The 21,659-nt window shown below is 47.3% G+C and overlaps 2 protein-coding genes across 2 annotated transcripts in view; both read left to right on the top strand.

Moving 5' to 3' along the window:
• Window positions 1-13,982, top strand: part of LOC143956387 (uncharacterized) — a 49,240-nt gene extending 35,258 nt beyond the window's left edge. The window contains 2 exon segments of the mRNA XM_077466605.1: window positions 12,792-12,922; window positions 13,007-13,982. Coding sequence (XP_077322731.1) covers window positions 12,792-12,922; window positions 13,007-13,896 — 1,021 coding nt within the window. The 3' untranslated portion in view covers window positions 13,897-13,982.
• Window positions 3,727-9,843, top strand: LOC143956379 (oocyte zinc finger protein XlCOF29-like). Its single transcript, XM_077466599.1, has 3 exons — window positions 3,727-3,794; window positions 8,247-8,358; window positions 9,567-9,843. The coding sequence occupies exons 2-3, from the start codon at window positions 8,281-8,283 to the stop codon at window positions 9,819-9,821; spliced, it is 333 nt and encodes a 110-aa protein (XP_077322725.1). The 5' UTR covers window positions 3,727-3,794; window positions 8,247-8,280; the 3' UTR covers window positions 9,822-9,843.
• Window positions 13,983-21,659: the final 7,677 nt, after the last annotated feature.

Below are 21,659 nucleotides of genomic sequence, written 5' to 3'. Positions count from 1 at the left end.
ACTTTAAGGTTCGTTAACTTTTCGTTAATTATGAATTTTCGTTATGAATTTGGATCTGAAATTCTTAAACGAAATTTCGCATTTCATACAGAATTCATATGCATAAAAATTTATATTTCGGATTCGTACTAAATTGCACATGTCTACTGCCCACCAGTGCCACCTATCAGTGCTCCCTATCAGTGCTCATCAGTATGGCATAATAGTGTATCCTCATCAGTGCCAACTAATCAATGCCCATAAGTGCTGCCTCATCAGTGCCCATTAGTTTCGCCACATCAGTGCCCATAAGCAGGCCCACTGATAGGTGGTACCACCGGTCCTCTTGTAGGGGGCCCAAGCACACGGGGGGGCCCACACAGGGAGTGATGGAGGACAATCCTTTCTTCCTCCAGCAGCTGAAAGCTGGTCTCTCCTCCTCTCCCTGCTGCCAGCTTTTATCTGCTGAGAAAGAGACACGTCCCTCACTAATCCCCTCCCTGTGCTCCTGAGTTTGTTATCTCTGTAACTTTTTTTCCTGTATCTCTGAGCTCCAAATGCCCAGCCTGTATATTTTTTTTCATCCCATCTTTTATTTATTAAATCAGTTTTATCTTTTAGTTTTAGCAGGAATTGTGTGAGTTATGTTGTATTTATTGTATTTGCAAAATATAACTTTAATATTTTCTTGGGGGGGTGCCTGTCAGGTAGTCTTTACGGGGCCCCGTGATTTCAATCAGCAGCCCTGCCCATAAGTGCCACCTCATCAGTGCCACCTCAGCAGTGCCGCCTCATCAGTGCCGCCTCAGCAGTGCCGCCTTATCAGTACCGCCTCATCAGCACCGCCTCATCAGTGCCGCCTCATCAGCGCACATCAATGAAGGAAAAAAATTACTTATTTGCAAAATTTAATGACAGAAACAAAGAAAAACGTTTTTTTTTTCAAAGTTTTCTGTCTTTTTTCTTTAAATAAAAAATGAAAATCCCAGCAGTGAATAAATACCACCAAAAGAAAGCTCTATGTGTGTGAAGAAAATGATTCAGCACTGAAAGCTGAAAAATGGCCTGGGCAGGAAGAGGATGAAAATGCCTGGTATTGAAGTGGTTAAACTGGGTGAGGAACAACCAAACTCTGCTACTAAGGTGAGGTTGTGGAAGAAACTTTGATGTGACCGGTCGTACACCATGGGAAGCACAGGAATAAGACACAAGGTAGTTATTTTGCATTAGTAAGGTCTCTCCCAGACAGATTTCAAAGCAGACCAGGGGGTTCAAGATGTGCCCTTCTAGCTCTTTAGAAGAAGCATAAAGAAATGGGCAATGCTGAGGACTATAGACTTTGTGGTTGGCCCAGGGGCGGAACCGAGGGCGGGGGGCAACAGGGCAATTGCCCCCCCCCCCCCCCAGAATTCGGGTGAGTAAGTGGGCGGGCAGCCAAGAAAACATAATGCAGCAGATGAAAGACACACCATGCTTACTTCCCCTCCACATGCGTGGGGCAATCACTGCTTGCATGTGTGCGGGACCAACACGCGCGTCTGCTTTTGTGCACCAGGACGGGGGGCACATTTTTTTAAATTATTAATAATTTTTTTATTTATTTTCACACTTGCTTTAAAAAAAACACTTTAGCACATCCCTTGTGACAGCAATAGGCATGTGACAGGTACTCTTTATGGAGACCCCCGAATCCCTCCTCTGCCGTTAAAAGCATTCAAAACACCAAGATCTGCGTTTTTGAATACTTTTGATTTTTAAAAAATGGCGCTGTTGACATCCTGGTAAACCGGAAGTGATGTCATGTTATCACTTACGGGTTACACTCACAAGTAGCCGATCAAAGCCGATCAGGCTTTGCTTGGCTGTCCTCAGTGTCTCCCGGTTGGTCGGGAGACCCAGAGTAAGGCACGGAAGTAGGGTCGCCACCTCATCCCTTTAAACCTCGAACATGTATTAATTACACAGTTTCTGTGGCTGAATAATATGGTAATTAACCACTTGCCAACCAGCCACTGCAGTTGTACTGTGTCAGAAAGGCACGGCTGGAGACGAAACGACCTTATGTTACAGCGTTTTGCCCTGTGGCCACTAGTGGAGCTGATGCGAGTGCCCGGTGGTCGCGATCACCGCCGGGCTCCCGCGGTCGCTAGTTACACATCGAGAACCGGGATCTGTGTGTGTAAACACATCAAACACACAGTTTGCGATTCTCTGAGGGGAGAAGAGACTGATCGTCTGTTCATACAGAGTATGAACAGCGATCTGTCCTCTCCCCTACACAGTCCCCTCCCCGCTTCAGTTAGAACACAGAGAGGTAACACAATTAACTCCTTGAACGGGGATCCGTGTATGTAAACGCACAGATCCCTATCCTGTCAGGGGAGTAGAGAGAAATCTGCTCTCCTTAGTGATCAGGAACAGCGATCAGTCTCCTCCTCCAGTCAGTCCCATCCCCCCTTACAGTTAGAAACACCTCTATAGGGAACACTTAACCCCTTGATCGCCCCCCCTCCTCAGTGTTAACCCCTTCTCTGCCAGTGTCATTTTTACAGTAATCAATGCATTTTTATAGCACTGATCACTGTATAAATGCCAATGGTCCCAAACGTGTCAAAAGTGTCCGTTGTGTCCGACATAATGTCGCTCTCCCGTTAAAAATCGCTGATCGCCGCCATTACTAGTAAAAAAAAAAAATGTCATAATGAAAATGCCACAAATCTATCCCCTATTTTGTAGACGCTATAACTTTTGCGCAAACCAATCAATATACGCTTATTGCGTATTTTTTTTTTTTACCAAAAGTATGTAGAAGAATACGTGTCTGCCTAAACTGAGGAAAAAAATTGTTTTTGCTTTTTTTTAATATTTTGGGGGATATTTATTATAACAAAAAGTCAGAAATATTGCATTTTTTTCAAAATTGTCGCTCTTTTTTTTGTTTATAGCGCAAAAAATAAAAACCACAGAGGCGATCAAAACCCACCAAAATAAAGCTCTATTTGTGGGGGAAAAAAGGACGTTAATTTTGTTTGGGTGCCACGTCGCACGTCCGCGCAATTGTTAAAGCGACGCATTGCCGAATCGCAAAAAAGTGCTCTGGTCAGGAAGGGGGTAAATTCTTCCGGGGCTGAAGTGGTTAAACTCACTTAGTGCCTTATCTGCATTAAATTATCCTCAGAACCTGTGTAATTAATAGGTGTTCGGGTTTAAAGGGATGAGGTGGCAACCCTACGCATGAAGGCTGTGGGGGGGGGGGGGCCTCTCTTCCCACCGCTTGTAATAGCAATCAAGCAGCTTGTTAGGTGCTATTACAAGAGAGCCGACTGCGGGCTCTAAGATTGGTACCGGGATGATCACGGGCATCACCCCGGTATAAGCACTGAAAGTCCAGTGGCGTACGGGGATATTGAGGGTCTTTAAGTGTGTGTTTGTGTATATGTATACAGTATATGTATATATATATATATATATACATACACATACATACATACATATATATATATATATATATATATATATATATATATATATATATATGTGTGTGTGTGTGTGTGTGAAGTGCTGCGTAAACTGATGGCGCTATAGAAGCACCCGTATTAAATAAACAAATGCACTACAAGGCAGCAAAGTACCAAAATACAGCATAGGCTGCAGTTTTTATGTTCTCCACAAGGTGGTGATCTTGGAAGATAAAGGAAGGAAGTGATGTCAGGAGCAGACAGGAAGCAAGAGCGGGTATAAAAGGGAAGTTCCGGGTGATAGTTGAGTTAGGAGGAAGTAGAGAGGAGATATTGTAGGAACTGGCAATAGAGGAGGTAATAAGATATTATTTTATATTTACACCCAGTAACCCCCCCCCCCACCCCCCCTGTCATGTCCGTCCTCTTCCTCCATAGTCATTATGATGTTGTTTTTCTCTAGTAGGTGCTGATACCCACATATATTTGGATGGGTATACTCTTGGCACAGATATGATCTAAATATAAAGCCGAAGTTGGACTGGAGACGTGTCCGATAACCGGTTGTAAACCCTCCTATCGTTTTCAGCCAAGGAAGCCGCCAACTTGGCCTCTGTTTGATCTTCTACTGCCATGGTGCTCCACATGTGATCAGTTATGACACCAGACATTTGTTCGGTTGAGAGCACAAGAAAATGTGACATTTAGGGTTGCCACCTTTTCTTTAAAGCGGAGCTCCACCCAAAAATGGAAGTTCTGTTTTTCCAGTTACTCCCACCCCCCAAACCCCCCCCCCCCGCCTCCTTCGCTGTCACATTTGGTGGCACCTTTTCGCAGGGTAGCAGATACCGGTCTAAAATTGATGAGCTCCGGCGTGTTTTCTCAGCTCCCGTGCAGGGCCTGCAGGAAATCGTCATTGCGCTGCGCTAAGGATGAGCTCCGGCGTGTTTGCACACCCCACATGCAGAGCCCGCCGGGAAGTCGGCGCTGCGCTAAGGATGAGCTCCGGCGTGTTCGCACACCCCACGTGCAAAGTCCGCCAGGAAGTCAGCACTGCGCTAATCACAGGCAGTGAGACATTTCCCAATCTCTGCAGCCACACATCAGGACAATGTCTCACTGCCTGTGATTAGCGCAATGCCGACTTCCTGGCGGGCTCTGCACGTGGGGTGTGTGAACACGCCGGAGCTCATCCTTAGCGCAGCGCCAACTTCCAGTCGGGCTCTGCACGTGGGCTGTGCGAATGCACTTGCTGTCTAATATATATATTTGCTCATACTTCGGTGATAGATTGCCGCAGATTCTGCAGCGATCTACGGCATGTCCAGCCCCTCCTCTGTCCCTCCCCCCCCCAGGGTTGCTACCCGTATGGGATTGACCTGGACAGTATGGGTTTGGCAACTTTTGCCCAGGTTTCTGTCTCCGGAAACCCAGGCACAACATATATCCAGCGCCTCTCTGTGTCCCGGTTTGTCCCGTCCTCTGCCACGTAGCTCTGTGTTAACTATGTGGCCGGTTGCGGCTGTGCGCCTCTCTGCTCCTCAGCCTCCATATCATGGACCGCCGGGGTCTCTAGTCATTATTACTCCCCTAGGCCACACAGAGGTGTCCCAAGTATTTTACAATCTCATAGTGTATGCTACAAAAAAAAATTGCCAAGCCCTGCTGAAGTGTTCAGGTTTGGCTCCAAGAAAAGGTGGCAACCCTACGCCTGGTGCCCCATCATTGGTGTGAGTGGGGGGGGGAGTGGTGGCCCCATTGTTGGTGTGAGTGGGGGGGGGGGGGAGTGGTGGCCCCATCGTTGGTGTGAGTGGGAGGGAGTGGTGGCCCCATCGTTGGTGTGAGTGGGGGGGAGTGGTGGCCCCATCGTTGGTGTGAGTGGGGGGGAGTGGTGACCCCATCGTTGGTGTGAGGGGGGGGAGTGGTGACCCCATTGTTGATGTCGGTTGGTGGAATGGTGCCCCATCGTTGGTGTCATTGTTGGTGGAATGGTACGCCATTGTTGGTGTCAGTGGGTGGAATGGTGCCCCAAGGGCCAGATAAAGGCAAGCGAAGGGCCACATCCAGAGCAGAGAGCACTGGTATAGATCCTCCCATCCTTCTCCCATAGTACATGGTCCAATCTGGTGACCTAGTTAAAGCGGTTCTGCACCTAAAATAAAAATATTAAAAGCCAGCAGCTACTAATATTGCAGCTGCTGACTTTTAATAAAATCACACTTACCTGTCCCAGGGTCCAGCGATGTCGGCAGCAGATGACGAGCGATCGCTCGTCTCGCTGCTGCCCCCGCCGCCATCCTCTGTCAGGGAATCGGGACGTGAAGCATTACAGCTTCACTGCCCGGTTCCCTACTGCGCATGAGCGAGTCGCGCTGCGTGTCTCTTATGGTCCCCCGCTGTGTCTCTGGGAACTGTGTGTTTCCCAGAACACAACGGGGGGGCTTGGTCGGGGCATCTCCGGGGGTCTGCGGCTGTCTGGCCGGAAGTGGGTGCAGATACCTGGATTATCCAGGTAACTGCACCCCCCTCCCCCCTGAAAGGTGCCGATTGTGGCACTGGAGGGGGCGAGGGATCAGATTAGCGGAACTTCCCCTTTAGGGTGAAGAACCGCTTTAACCATAACATTCAGTAAATGTACAGCTGGTAAAGGGGTACGTAAACCTTCACAACAAACTTCTGTCATCTGCTCCCTTCTGGTCCGTTGGATATACCATTTATAGCGTTTTTGTTATATCGGTTCAGTAATGTATAAATGTCCTGCCGGAAATTCCTGCGAGCCGATCACTTCCTGTGATCTCTGCCTGCACTCTTCAGTTATATTGTTCTAATGAACTACAGAACTCCTCCCATCTATGTGATGGACAACAGCAGAAAGGGAGGATTTGGTAGTCCTCTCTTCTGGTCCCGACTAACGATATTCATGCCAATCTGCCTGGGCTCGGATTGGGGACAGTTTCTCGAAACTTGCTCTATGTTTGGAAATTTCATTCTTAGGCCTCGTGCTTCCAGGAGTATTTGGCATAAAAAAAATGCATGTAAACGCACGTTAACGCTAGACGCGTTTAGCGCTGGAGCTTGCCTTTGAATTTGCCAGAATAACAAATTAATTAGTCTAGCCAGTTAAATAAATGAACTGTCAAGCTGTTGACGCTACAGGCATTACCTACAATATAAAAGCCATCCTAGCAGCTGATTAGCCACTGGATTGCTTTTACAGGCAGCAGGAGGGGATGTTCTCCAACACCCTCCCCCACCAACCTTCAACAGCTCTCCCGTTTTAATCAGGAGGCCGGAGATCCGCTCCAGCGCCGCCGCTGAGTTACCACAGAGCCGGATGGTCCCCACCCATCTCTGTGACCCTGGGAGGCCGGAAGAGACATCATGGCAGATATAAAAACTGCCATTTTTTTTTTCCTAGACAGAGATCTATTATTATTATTATTATTATTATTATTATTAATAAAAAATAAAAAAAATTATATATATATATAATTTTTTTTTTTTCTCTCCTGCTTTCTAGGGTAGAGGAGATATTATAGACCCCAGATGTCTGCTTAAAGAGGACCTGTCATGCCATATTCCTATTACAAGGGATGTTTCACATTTCTTGTAATAGGAATAAAAGTGATCAAAAAATAAATGAACAGGGCAGTGTAAAAAAATAAATAAAGTAAGATAAATAAAAATGGAATTTACTCCCTTCCCCTTGAAGAAGCAAACTCGTGCGTAGGTCGTACCTACCTATGTAGACAGTTTTTGCAATGCACATGTGAAGTATCATCGCGTATGTTAGAGCGAGAGCAATAATTCTAGTGCTAAACTTCCTCCGTAACTAAAAACATTTTTAAGTGTCGCCTATGGAGATTTTTAAGTACCGTAGTTTTGTTCCATTCCACGAGTGTGCGCACTTTTAAAGTGTGACATATCGGGTATCTATTTACTAAAATATTCTGTGTTTTTTTTTTTTTTTGTTTTTTTTTTTTTGCATTACAATTCATTAAAGTGTACTTTTTCCCAAAAAATTGCATTGGAAAAATCGCTGTACAAATACCATGTGATATTCGAAACTGTAGCGATGACCATTTTATTCTCTAGGGTCTCTGCTTAAAAAAAAACCATTTTTAATGTTTGGGAGTTCTGAGTAGTTTTCTAGCGATAAAAAAAAAATACAGATTTTGTAGGAGAGAAATGTCAGAATTGGCATGGGTGGGGGGGGGGGGGGGGGGAAACCCAGCACACAGACCCCTCTAAAGGTCTGCTATGTATTATGGGGGACCTTTTTGGAGGGATCTGTTTACTGTAGATGTCACCTTTTTTAGCTGTAGAACGTCCTATAGCAAAAATGGGGGTAAAAAAAATGTATGAGTACCCCCAGAAATACCCCTCGCGTTTTGGCATGGATTTTAATGGGGGATCTATATGCAAAAAAACAGACAACTAATCTGAGCATGTAGCCAGGCTGGGCAGGAAAGGGGAATGAGGGGTGATGATGATGAACTGAACTTCCTGGGAAGTGAGATGGAGTCGGTCCACGCCTCTGGGCTGTGACCTCATTGTCCGCATTCAGTAGGTGGACTCTGATGTCTTTTTAGAACAGAATCCATGTTGGAGTTGTATTGCTGACTGTGTCCCCACTGTGGAGACTTCCCCCTCACTTCCTGTTCTGTCACACACTCGTCACCTGGACAGGAAGTGAAATCTCCGGACATGGGGACACAGAAATAAAAAAATAAAAAACTGAACTCTTCTGAAACCTAAGTTTATCCCAGTACAGATCAGATAATTTATCAGTTTATTATTAATCTACAGAGAGGAGAGTCCTGTATAGATCACATCAATAGGAATGGACAAGGACCAAAATCACATGACCGAGAGGATATTGAACCTCACCTTGGAGATCATCTACCTGCTAACCGGAGAGGTGAGGAGGATTCTGGGAGGTCACATGACATCACTCTTATCTCTATTAATAAAACACGGACCTGACCGGCAGGGCTGGATTAATGTAGGGGCTATTGGAGCTGCAGCTCCAGGCCCCTACCTTAATATAGGCCCAGCCACCCAAAAAGGACATGGAAAGCAATGGGTCAACGGGAAGAGATCTCCCCTGACGGGCCCTGCATTCCACATGCACCGCCTGGGCAGGGTGGTGGGATTGATAATGGGCACTGCATGAGCAGTCCTAACAGAAGCCTGGGGCACGCCAATGCAGGGCTCTTACAGATGTCTGGGGCTTCCATAGTGTTAGGCCTGCGCAGCTGCACTCTTTTAGCCCAGCGTGCACGCCAATGCACAGCCCTTACAGAAACTTGGTGTCAGGGCTGGCCTAGCCCTTCCTCCTCTGGGCTGGCTGCTCAGCTGTCGGCTAATTGCCAGCTCTCTTCTCTTTCCACAGTTACCAGCTGTTCCTGATGATGCTCGTCTGACCTGCCTATTTAAAACCTTCCAGGTCACTTTTTCCTTTGCCTTCGTGTTGGTCACATCACAAGGAACCATCTCCTGCTGTTTGTTTCAAGACTGGCTTGCTGACATCCCTCCTGCCTTCTTTTCCTGCTTGTAGTTGCTCTCCTTGGATCCCTGATTTCTGGACTGGCTGATTACCCGATCTGGTTAATTAACTTTGGACTGGCTGACTACCCGATCTGGCTACTGGACTCTGGCTATGCTTGACTACGCTTTTTTCTATTTACTATTTTTCATGGTTTCTGACACATGGCAAATCAAATGCCAGGCTTCCCTGGTGTTATGCCTGTGCATCTGCGCTACTTTTGAGTTTGGGCGCATGCCAGCACAGGCTCTTGGAAAGCAGAAGGGTGCCCAGTAAAAGGCCCACCAAAATCCTCAGCACCAAGCACATGATGCTCTTAATCCGGCCCTGCTGACCGGAGAGGTGAGGAGGATTCTGGGAGGTCACATGACATCACTCTTATCTCTATTAATAAAACACAGACCTGACCGGAGAGGTGAGGAGGATTCTGGGATCATTACACAGCCATTTTTCTATTTATGAAACAAAGATCTGACTGTAGATGACAAATAAGATGATGTGGCCTGATATGGAGGAGATTCTGGGGATAGGGCAACCTGAATTTAGTGATCACTCACGTTTCTCATGATGTCTCTTGATAGGGTTACACAGTAGTGAAGAAGACATCTGGTGAGAATGTGACATCTGGCGGCCATCAGATAGGGAGCCCTAGACACATCACTGTCCTGTCTTCTGAGAGAAACAGCGATGAGAAGATTCTAGAAGTCACCAAGAAGATCACTGATCTGCTGACAGGAGAGGTGAGCGGTGCCGGGAATTCTGGGACATTATCCAGTAACAGACAAGGGATGTGTCTGGATGGTGACTGTATCATTGTGTGTGTCAGGTTCCTATAAGGTGTCAGGATGTCACTGTCTATTTCTCCATGGAGGAGTGGGAGTATTTAGAAGGACACAAGGATCTCTACAAGGACGTCATGATGGAGAATCAGATGTTCACTTCTAGAAATCCAGGAAAAAATACTTTGTGCTTGAATGAGATGATACTGAAGCACACCATGAAGATCATCAACCTTTTGATTGGAGAGGTGAGGTGGACTTTGGGAGGGTCACAGGAAAAGTTAATAGAACACAAGGTGAGGTCAGAAGTATTCCGATTATTATATTTATTGTTTTATATTACAGGACTGTGCCATAGTTATGACATCATCTATTGAAAATAATGTAACAAGGAGAAGTCGCCGCTTGCACAAAAGACTAAAAGAAAGACAGAGCCCCATCACAGTTCCTCCCCGTCCCGTCCTCAATCTTGGGAAAATTAACAAATGTAACATCCTAGAATTTACCACCAAGATGATGGAGCTGCTGACAGGAGAGGTGAGCGGTGGTGTGAATTCTGGGACATTATCCAGTAACAGACAAGGGATGTGTCTGGATGGTGACTGTATCATTGTGTGTGTCAGGTTCCTATAAGGTGTCAGGATGTCACTGTCTATTTCTCCATGGAGGAGTGGGAGTATTTAGAAGGACACAAGGATCTCTACAAGGACGTCATGATGGAGAATCAGCCGCCCCTCACATCACCGGGTAAGAGGAGACTTTATTGTAAAGGAGAGAGCAGTACGGAGGCTCCACCTAGATAATCTTGAAATGCAGACCATATTTATAGTTTAATGTTACTTCCATTATTATTAAGACATGACGCTTCACCAAAGAGAAATCCCCAGAGAGAATCAGCAGACCTTGCCACCATGCAGTAAGATTGAGACTGAATTATTAATGGCTGGCGAGTAATTTTGGAAAATCTCTTCAGATTTGAAGATGAAGCTAAAGGTGTTGTCTTTTCATTATTAAATTTAAGGAGGTAGGGGTCACTTGCAGCAAATATACACTGTACACGATATGAAAGGTCCATCTCCATTCCTCAATATAATGTCATGTTCCCAACAAATGAGGAGGAGATACTGTACATCATATGAAAGGTCCATCTCCATTCCTCAATATAACGTCATGTTCCCAACAAATGAGGTGGAGATGCTGTACACCATACAGGGGACGGATCCAGAGCCTAGTCTCGGGAGGGGCACTGCCAGAAAATTTTGCAAGCAACTTGTCGGGGCAATGGCTGGTGTTTGGCGCTTCAATCATCACAGTGCCATGGTTGATATGGTGTCAGGATGATTGAAGCACATTATTTCTATTATCACATTGTTATAGAAAATTAAATGGTTCAACTCACCATAATGCAGAATCAGTGGGAGCCATATGCGTGTCGCTTGCTACCGTTGCCTGCTACCAGATGCAGCGTGTCACTTGCCACTGTATGCAGATTGTCATTTGCCACATCCCCCTGCCATCACATGTGGAATGTTACATGCCAATGTCACCTGCCACAAGATGCGGATTGTCACAAAGTGATGTTGCGTTAGAACCATCTTGGTACACCCCCACTTGTCTGCAGTAAGCCTAGAGTTAGAAGTCGGCAAGCGGACGTCTTTATACACCCACCGGAGTCTTGCTTTTCACTGTTATTTTTAACAGTAAACTCAGCTTATTTAGTGAAATATAAGTTGAGTCTACTTTTAAAAATACCTGTGAAAAGCAAGACTTCGGTGGGTGTATAAAGATGTCCGCTTGTCGACTTATAACACTAGGCTTACTGTGGACGAGTGCGGGAGTACCAAGATGGCCACGATGCAATGTCACATATTCAGATGGGTAGCGCCTTCCTGACAACAAAGTCACACACCAGCCCAACCGCTCGCCGGCATGATTGCCCGTCCGCTCGCTCACCCGCCAGTCGGCTCAGTCACCTGCTCATTATTTTCTCAGGGGGAGCAATTGCCCCGTTGCGAGCGCCACCCCAGATCCACCCCTGACCAGATCCACCATATGAAAGGTCCCTCTCCATTCCTCAATATAACGTCATGTTCCCAACAAATGAGGAGGAGATACTGTACACCATATGAAAGGTCCATCTCCATTCCTCAATATAACATCATGTTCCCAACAAATGAGGAGGAGATACTGTACACCATATGAAAGGTCCATCTCCATTCCTCAATATAACGTCATGTTCCCAACAAATGAGGAGGAGATACTGTACACCATATGAAAGGTCCATCTCCATTCCTCAATATAACATCATGTTCCCAACAAATGAGGAGGAGATACTGTACACCATATGAAAGGTCCATCTCCATTCCTCAATATAACATCATGTTCCCAACAAATGAGGAGGAGATACTGTACACCATATGAAAGGTCCATCTCCATTCCTCAATATAACAAAAGCCGTACACCATCACGCTTACTCACATGGCAGAGCTTTGTAGACTGAAAGATAAGCATACTGTATTTGCCTCCTGCCTAAAAGTTGCATTAATTTTATTCCACAATTCCCTTTTCAACAGGAGGACACGATCTCCAGAATACCTCCGAGGAACATCCTTGTATGTCTGCAGACAATTATGTGGAAGATAATGGTTTTTCACAATATTCTCCAGGAGTAAATCCTGTTACTCAATATATACATCGCACACCTTACAGTTTGGAGGAATCCATGGATCCCTCGAATCCCCAGGAATCTTCAGATAGATCACCTCATTGGCCTCCAGACATCCATCTTCTTCAATCTCACAGTGCAAATAAAGCAACAGACTCCTCTAATCCCAATCGATGGTCTTTCAGAAATGAAGTAGTAAACACAGTTAAGAGTTCTTTGCCATGTTTGGGGTGTGGAAAATCTTTCAAATTGAAATCGGAACTTCTATTCCATCTTAGAGGTCACACCAAGGTGGCCTCTTCATATTCAGAGTGCGGGACGACTTTAACCGAGAAAAGTGAACCTCTTACACACCAGCAAAGTCACGCCGATGAGAAACCGTTTTCATGTACAGAGTGTGGAAAATGTTTTGTTCTACAGAAAAATCTTCTTAAACACCAGGACGTTCACACAGGCCAGCGTTCTTATTCATGTTCAGAGTGCGGGAAATGTTCCATTCAGAAACCAGCATTTTTTAAACATGAGAGACTTGACAAATGTGAGAGTTCCTATTCATCTTCAGCGTGTGGGAAATGTCTCTCTGGAAAACCAAGCCTTGTTCTGCACCAAAGAATTCATACAGGTGAGCAGCCGTATTCATGTTCCGAGTGTGGGAAATGTTTTGCTGTCAAAGCAAAACTTCTTATCCATCATAGAATTCACACGGGTGAGCGTCCTATTTCGTGTTCCGAGTGCGGCAAATGTTTCAATTTCAAAACCCAACTTCTTGAGCACCAGAGAGTTCACACAGGTGAGCGTCCTTATTCTTGTTCCGAGTGCGGGAAAGGTTTCACTGCCAAAGCAAAACTACTTAGCCATCATAGAATTCACACGGGCGAGTGTCCTTTTCCGTGTTCCGAGTGCGACAAATGTTTCAATTTCAAAACCCAACTTCATGAGCACCAGAGAGTTCACACGGGTGAGCGTCCTTATTCTTGTTCCGAGTGCGGGAAAGGTTTCGCTGTCAAAGCAAAGCTTCTCATCCATCATAGAGTTCACACGGGTGAGCGTCCTTTTTCATGTTCAGAGTGCGGGAAAGGTTTTTCTCGGAACACAGAACTTCTTAGACACCGGATCATTCACACCGGTGAAAGTCCTTTTTCCTGCCCAGAGTGCGGAAAGTGTTTCAATGTGAAAGGAAACCTTCTTAAACACCAGAGGATTCACACAGGCGAGCGTTCTTTTGCATGCTTGGAGTGCGGAGAAAGTTTCAGTTGGAAAACAAACCTTCTTAGACACCAGAAAAGTCATACGGGAGAAATTCCATTTGAATGCTCAGAGTGCGGACAGTGTTTCACCCGGAAGTTGAACCTTCTGAGGCACCAGAAAAAGCACACCGATGGAAGTCCTTTTTCATGTTCGGAGTGTGGGAAATGTTACCAACGTAAAAGTAATCTAGTTAGACATCAGACAACACACATCTGCTGATGCTATTGACTAATGTATGGTAACAATTTAAATGTTGAGTTGTTCGATTTCCAGAACGATTGTATAATAAAGCTGAGTGAAGATGAGTGGGCTGTCTCTCTCCTTGTAGAGTCTATGGATGAGATGGTGGAAACCAGCCATGCTGGTTTGTCTTAAAGTGACGCTGAATTATATCCTTATTCTTGAAATGTCCTCCATACAGCGCCTAGAGGCGATTCAGTTCGCATTGTGCGCTATACAAGTATTTCTCAAATCGCCTTTCAGGACAACCCCGGAGAGAGTGTAGCTCCACCTTGCAATCAGGAAACACATGCCCACTTTAAAAACACCTCCTCCTCCTCCATGGCTTCAGTTATTGTGTTTCCTCCTTGGAGGAAGCATGTGCCTGAACCAGGGAGAGCTACACTCTCTGCAGGGGAGTAAGGCTTACCTTTTGTTGCAGGTTGTTTCTCTTTGACCCCCAGCAGCATCTCCACGGGGAGAGGACTCCTGGAGCTCCTGGTCCCGCCATCTCACGGGAGTAAGGACCCTCGGAGTGCCGGCGTCGGGTGCCCGGTGTCCGCTTGTTAGCGCAGGGAGGGCTCTGTTGCTGGCGGAGGCCGCTGCAGGTCAGCGGCATGGCTCCGTTTTCGGCGCCGGGTCCCGGGCGGCGACGGCGTCGTTCACGGTGACGCGCGGGCGCTCTGAGGGGGCGTGGCGCCGTGGTTCAGCGCCTGGAACGCAGGGGTCATGGGGCGGGTCAGGTGACCGTGTGCTTCCGCTTCCGGCCGGCCTTGATGACGCGGCGGCCGGGAAAATTTAAAATGAGAGCTGTTTGTAAAATGGCTGCCTCACTCAAACGATGGAAGAGTGCAAGCCAGCTATGGCGGAGACAGGCGCCTCCAGCACCGGTCCAGCCCAGGTACGTAAGGTGCACTGGCACCCTCTGCTTTACTGTGGGTATGTCTTTGTTTGTTCCCCCCTCTTGGGGGGCCTGTCGCTGCAGGTCAGAGGTGGACTTCGCTCTGACCTTTTGCAGCCTAGTTCTGGGGTCTCACTAGTAGGTCTGTTTGGTGGTGGGTCTCTGCACTGGCTTGGTGTTAAGCAACTGGTTGTTGAGAGCTTTTAGTGAATTAAACCTGTATGTCGTTTCAGGAAAAATCACTAGGAAAAGCTAGACCAGGTCAGAGAAAATGTCCTTCCTGCAAAACCCCCCTCAGAGATTCATGGCAGAAGGCAATGTGCAGAAATTGTATCAGAGAATTGGTGGAAGAGGAAACATCTCAACAATATAAGGATTTGTTTTCTTCGGTTAAAGAGCTGACAAACTCTTTGAGTTCAGTCAAGTCCATCCTGATACAAAACCCTCCCGCACAGACCGAGCCTCAGAACTTACCGCCCAGCCCCAGGGCGTCGTCATCCAGACAGGTGGAAACTGAAGAGTCTGGAGACGAAGGGGGTAGTACTCTCATCTCCTTCAGGGATTCTGAGGAGGAGGAAGAGGAAGAAGATAGCAGGGGCTCCAAATTCAAGCTATCACTAGAGGAAGTAGATGATATTTTAAAAGCAATCTACACTACTCTAGAAATTCAGGAAGAAAGAGTACAACTGTCAGTTCATGACAAAATGTACCAGGGGTTGGACGAAACAAAACGGCGAGTTTTTCCTGTCCACAGGGTCCTCTCAGACTCAGTGAGAAAGGAGTGGAAGGACCCAGAAAAAGCCCCTTTCTTCTCTAAAGCTCTCAAAAGAAGGTTTCCCTTTGAAGATAAGGACTCAGAGGTTTGGAACAAGAAACCCAGTGTCGATGCAGCTTTCTCGCAGGTATCCAGACGAACGGATCTAGCCTTTCAAGATATGGGGATCCTTAAAGACCCAATGGACAAAAAAGCTGACTCCATCCTTAAAAAAGCTTGGGATGCTGCGTCAGTCAGTCTAAAACCAGCAATGGCAGCTACGGTGGTGGCCAGGAATCTGGAATGTTGGGTAGAGAAGCTGAAGAGCCATACTGAGGCGGGGACACCCCACAAGGATCTCTTAGAGTCCTTTCCACTGATCCTGAATGCAGTCAAATACATGGCGGATGCATCAGCAGAATCAGTTAAACTGGCCGCTAGGTCTTCGGCTCTTGTAAATTCAGCCAGGAGAGCAGTTTGGCTGAAAACATGGTCTGGGGACACTGCCTCTAAGGTCAAGCTGTGTGGTCTTCCCTTCTCGGGTGACTTGCTCTTTGGTCCTGATTTAGAGTCTGTGCTGGATAGAACAGCCGATAAAAAGAAGGCTTTTCCAGTTAAGAAAAAGCAGATGGCTAAAAAGAATTTTCGTGCTTTTCAGCAGTCCAATAAAAAAGACCAGGAGCACAAGAGCAGATGGGGTTCACAGAAGGGCAAAGGCAGGGGTGGAGTCCTCTTTAGATCTCCCCCAGAGCAGTCCCCTAAGAACAAGTGACAATATCTCCCCAGTGGGGGGGAGACTGTCAGCTTTTCGCGAACAATGGGACAGGCTGTCTCCAAATCTGTTCGTGAAGAGCGTTGTCGATCAGGGGTACAGGTTGGAGTTTTCAGAACTACCCCCGAGCAGGTTTTATGTGACAACATTGCCAAGGGATCAGGAGAAGGCCTCTGCAATGAAGCTGTTGTTACAGGAGCTGATACAGCAAGAGGTTCTGATTCAAGTCCCAGTAAGCCAGCAGGGCGGGGGTTTTTATTCACATATTTTTCTGGTGAAAAAACCCTCAGGGAAGTACCGTCTAATCCTGAATCTGAAATTCCTGAACAGGTTCATTCGGTACAAACATTTCAGGATGGATACAATTTTCTCCATCACAAAGCTGTTGACCCCAGAATGCTTCATGGCATCCCTGGACCTAAGGGATGCCTACCTTCATATACCAATTCATCAGGCATCGCAGCAGTTCCTGCGCCTGGCATTGAAGGTAGGGAGTTCGGTATGGCACCTCCAATTCAGGGCTCTGCCGTTCGGACTCTCGTCCTCTCCCAGGGTCTTTACGAAGATTATGGCAGAGGCTTTGGAACCCCTGAAATTGAAGGGGATTCCAGTCGTTCCTTATCTGGACGACCTTTTGTTTTTTGCAGACTCCAGGGAGCAGGTCCTAGTCAATCTCCAGAGGGCCCAGTCTCACCTCGAGGGCCTGGGATGGCTTCTAAACCTAGAGAAGTCAATCCTGACCCCCTCACAGGAAATGAAATTTCTGGGGTATACATTAAATTCGATTCTCCAGAAAGTTTTCCTGCCGTTGGAAAAACAGGAAAAGTTACAGCTAGCTGTACAGCGGATACAGAGCAACCAGACAGTCTCAGTCAGGATGGCTATGGCAGTTCTGGGCCTGCTTACGGCAGCAATCCCGGCTGTTCAGTGGGCCAGGTTCCATTCCAGATCCCTTCAGAGGGAGGTTCTGTCAAGCTGGTCCCATCAGGATCCTTTGGAAAAACAGCTAAAAATTTCGTCAAAGACGAAAAGGGCTCTTTGGTGGTGGAGAGACCAGGCAAACCTCTCAAGGGGCCTGGTGTGGACCTTTCCTGTGGACAAGCGCCTTACTACAGACGCAAGTGCCTGGGGCTGGGGAGCCCATCTGGATGGTCAGACATCTCAGGGGGTCTGGTCCAAACAGGAAGCTCAAAGATCATCCAACTGGAGGGAGTTGAAGGCGATCTTTCTGGGTTTAGTGGCATTTCAGCAGAGTTTGAGAGGCCACCATGTTCAGGTGTTGTCAGACAACACAACAGCGGTTACCTACATTATGAAGCAAGGGGGAACCAGAAGCAGGAGCTTGATGGAGCTGGCCAATCTGTTGTTAGCCTGGGCAGAACAGAACACAGCCTCACTATCGGCAGTGCATCTGAAGGGCTCTCAGAATTTGTTTGCGGACCTCCTAAGCAGGCGCAAATTGCTAGAGGCAGAATGGAGTCTGAATCAGGAAGTGTTCCTGATGATCTCCGAGGCCTGGGGGGTTCCTCAGGTAGACCTTTTTGCCAGCCAGCAGAACTCAAAGGTGGACAGATTCTTTTCTCTTCACCGAGGAGATGCAGCAATAGGGTTGGATGCATTCGCTCACCCCTGGCATTACCAGCTGTGCTATGCCTTTCCTCTAATTCCACTAGTACTGAGGAAATTCAGGGAAGAAAGGACAGACTTAATACTAGTCACTCCTTTTTGGCCAAAAAGACCCTGGTTCGCGGGTCTTCGAAACCTAGCCTCGAAGCCCCCATGGAGGTTACCACTCAGAAAAGATCTGTTATCCCAGGGGACAGTAAGTCATCCAGAAGTGGAACTCCTGCAGCTAACCGCCTGGTTTCTGAGGAGGACCTGTTAAAGGCTAAAGGTCTCTCCGATAAAGTAGTAAAGACCCTGCTGTCCAGTAGGAAGGCAGTTACACAGGCAATTTACATGAAGGTCTGGAAAAAGTTCAACTCCTGGTGCAGTTCTAGAGAACTCAAGGTCAAGAGCATGGTGTCAGTCTTGGAGTTTCTCCATGAAGGAATGGAGAAGGGTCTCGCAGCCAGTACCCTGAAGACTCAGGTGGCTGCCTTATCAGTTTTCTTTGAAAAGACTTTATCTAAAGAAACTTTAATTTCTAGATTTTTTTAGGGCTCTTGCTCGAAATAGACCAGTAGCCCTTAAAGACTTTCCCAGTTGGGATTTGTCTACAGTTTTACAGGGTCTCTCGGGAGCACCGTTTGAACCCTTACAGGAAGCTTCTTTGCAGAAGGTGGTTTTAAAAACAATCTTTTTGGTGGCCATCACCTCGGCCAGGAGAGTCAGCGAGCTCCAAGCTCTAGCTATTACAGAACCCTTCCTTAGAATTTATCAGGACAGGGTGGTACTGAGGACGGATCCAGCATTCCTACCGAAAGTATCCTCAACTTTCCATCGATCACAGGAAATAGTGTTACCTACATTCTCTGCAAGCCCAGCAAATGCAGGAGAGGAAGTTTTTCACACATTGGATGTGAGAAGATGTCTTTTACAGTTTCTGAAAGTTACTAAAGAATTTAGAAAATCAAACGCCCTCTTTGTGATATTTTCTGGATCACGCAAGGGGGAGAAAGCTTCTAAAAGTACGCTGGGTAGGTGGCTTAAGTTGGCTATAACAGAAGCCTATAAAGCAAAAGGAGAAATACCTCCCTCAGGTATTGCTGCCCACTCTACTAGATCCACGGCAGTTTCCTGGGCTGAAAGGGCCGGTGCCACGCCTGAACAAATCTGCAAGGCTGCCACTTGGTCCAGTTATTCGACATTTCTCCGGCATTACCGGTTAGATCTACTGTCTGCAGCAGATCAGGCCTTCGGCAGGAAGGTACTGCAGGCAGTAGTCCCGCCCTAGGGTAAGTTTCTCGGTTATCCTCTCCGGGGTTGTCCTGAAAGGCGATTTGAGAAAGACTCAGTTAGACTTACCGGTGACGGTATTTCTAAGAGCCTTTCAGGACAACCGTTACTTCCCTCCCTAGGTTATGCTTAGTAAATGTATTAAGTTCTACCATGGTGTTGTGCTTTCTGTGCTTTGTTTTCCAGCGTCGGAAGGCCACAATAACTGAAGCCATGGAGGAGGAGGAGGTGTTTTTAAAGTGGGCATGTGTTTCCTGATTGCAAGGTGGAGCTACACTCTCTCCGGGGTTGTCCTGAAAGGCTCTTAGAAATACCGTCACCGGTAAGTCTAACTGAGTCTTTCATTCATTCATTCATCCACTACTAGACATTTTTCGGTCCAAAATTTTGGTTATGCAGAGATTCGGATGTATCCGAATGAAATGGTAACAAATTTTGTTGAAATTCATTTAGCTTCGTATGTTTTTCTTTTTCCACATTTGCTCTCCTCTCCTCAGCGATGACTTCTGTGTGAGAAGAGGAGAGCCGATTGCCTAGCAACCGGCTGTTTGTTTAGATCACATGATGGCTGTGATTAGACACGCCGTCATGTGATCAGGAGGGCCAATCACAGAGCCCCCCTGCCGATTCGAGATGCGCCGTGGCCAGGTGACATGAGTGGGCACACGCGCGATCCCCCTCCTTCTGAAGGACGTTCCTGAACGTCCAGTCAGAAGTAGAGAACTCCCACCTGCCCGTATATGTACATTGGCTGCGTGGGAAGTATTTAAGGAGCGGGCCGGGAATCTGGTGGAGCACCACCAGCAGATGAGATGGCTTCCCAAATCATCACAGACTGTGGCAAATGTTGCATTTTTTTATTTGGAAATCAAGGTCCCCGAGTCTGGAAGAAGAGTGGAGAGGCCCAGAATCCAAGTTGCACGAGGTCCAGTGTGAAGTTTCCACAGGCCGTTGATGGTTTCGGGAGCCATATCATCTGCTAGTGTTGGTCCACTGTGTTTTATCAAGTCCAAAGTCAGCGCAGACCCTCTACTAGGAAATTCTAGAGCACTTCATGCTTCCCTCTGCTGAAAAGCTTTATGGAGATGCTGATTTAATTTTCCAGCAGGACTTGGCACCTGCCCACACTGCCAAAAGTACCAATACCTGGTTTAATGATCATGGTATTACTGTGCTTGATTGGCCAGCAAACTCACCTGACCTAAACCCCATTGAGAACATGTGGGGTATTGTCAAGAGGAAGATGAGAGACACCAGGCCCAAAAATGCAGATGAGCTGAAGGCTGCTATCAAAGCAACCTGGGCTTCCATAACACCTCAGCAGTGCCACAGACTGATCGCCTCCATGCCACGCCACATCGATGCTGTAATTCATGTAAAAGGAGCCCTGACCAAGTATTGCATGCTTATTACAGCCCTAAAATTTTTCCACTTGCATTTTACGAGTGGAAAATGATGGCTGGCGAGCGTGGGCTGCCTCGGAGGGGCGTGCACCGCTGGCAGGTAGGGTTGAACGGGAGCTATTCTCCTAGCCAGGAGAGGAAGAATCGAGCTGTCCAATCATCAGAGAGCGGGGATTGCCCGCTGTAACAGCGTTCCCATCATGCAGTCCTGCCTCCTCACCCCGGTGCAGCTCACGTCACTTCAGTCCTGCCTCCTCGCCCCGATGCTGCTCACGTCACTTCAGTCCTGCCTCCTCACCCCGGTGCAGCTCACGTCACTTCAGTCCCGCCTCCTCGCCCCGGTGCTGCTCACGTCACACCGTCCTGCCTCCTTGCCCCGGCGCCACTCATGTCAGTCCCGCCTCCTCGCTCCAGTACCGCTCACGTCACACAGTCCTGCCTCCTCGCCCCAGTGGTGCTCACGTCACACAGTCCCGCCTCCTTGCCCCAGCGCCGATCACGTCACACAGTCCCACCTCCTTGCCCCGGCGCAACTCGCGTCACACAGTTCCGCCTCCTTGCTCCATTGCCGCTCAGGTCACAGTCCTGCCTCGCCCCCCCCCCCCCCCCCGGGAACACTCACGTCACAAAGTTCCGCCTCCTCACCCTGTGCGTTTGATAGGACACCAGTCCAATGCCAAGAGGAGGCGGGACTGTGTGACGCGATCCCAGCAATTCAAATGAAAGCTGTTACAGTGGCCAATCCACTCTCTCATGATCGGCCAGCTCGACTCTTCTTTGGCACAGGTGAGACTGTAGCAATGGACACTGGTGAGGCTGTGCTGAGGGGCACTAATAAAGTTGTTGTTAATTGTTGGATGGAGTGGAGAGGGATTAGAACCCTTGACAATTTGTATTGCTGTCGCTGCCCCGATTAAGGAGATTCCCCTTCTCTATTTGTCCCGTTTACCATTATCATTGAAATTGAAAGTAAAAGAAAATCTCACATTTTGGGCTGTCCTTTAGAAAAGTAATAGAGGAGAAATACTTCAATGG

This window comes from Lithobates pipiens, unplaced genomic scaffold (genome assembly GCF_037356315.1).
Source record: "Lithobates pipiens isolate NorthernLeopardFrog02 unplaced genomic scaffold, aLitPip1_a1.2 Scaffold_35, whole genome shotgun sequence".
Lineage (NCBI taxonomy): Eukaryota > Metazoa > Chordata > Amphibia > Anura > Ranidae > Lithobates > Lithobates pipiens.
This window is presented reverse-complemented; position numbering and strand designations above follow the sequence as displayed.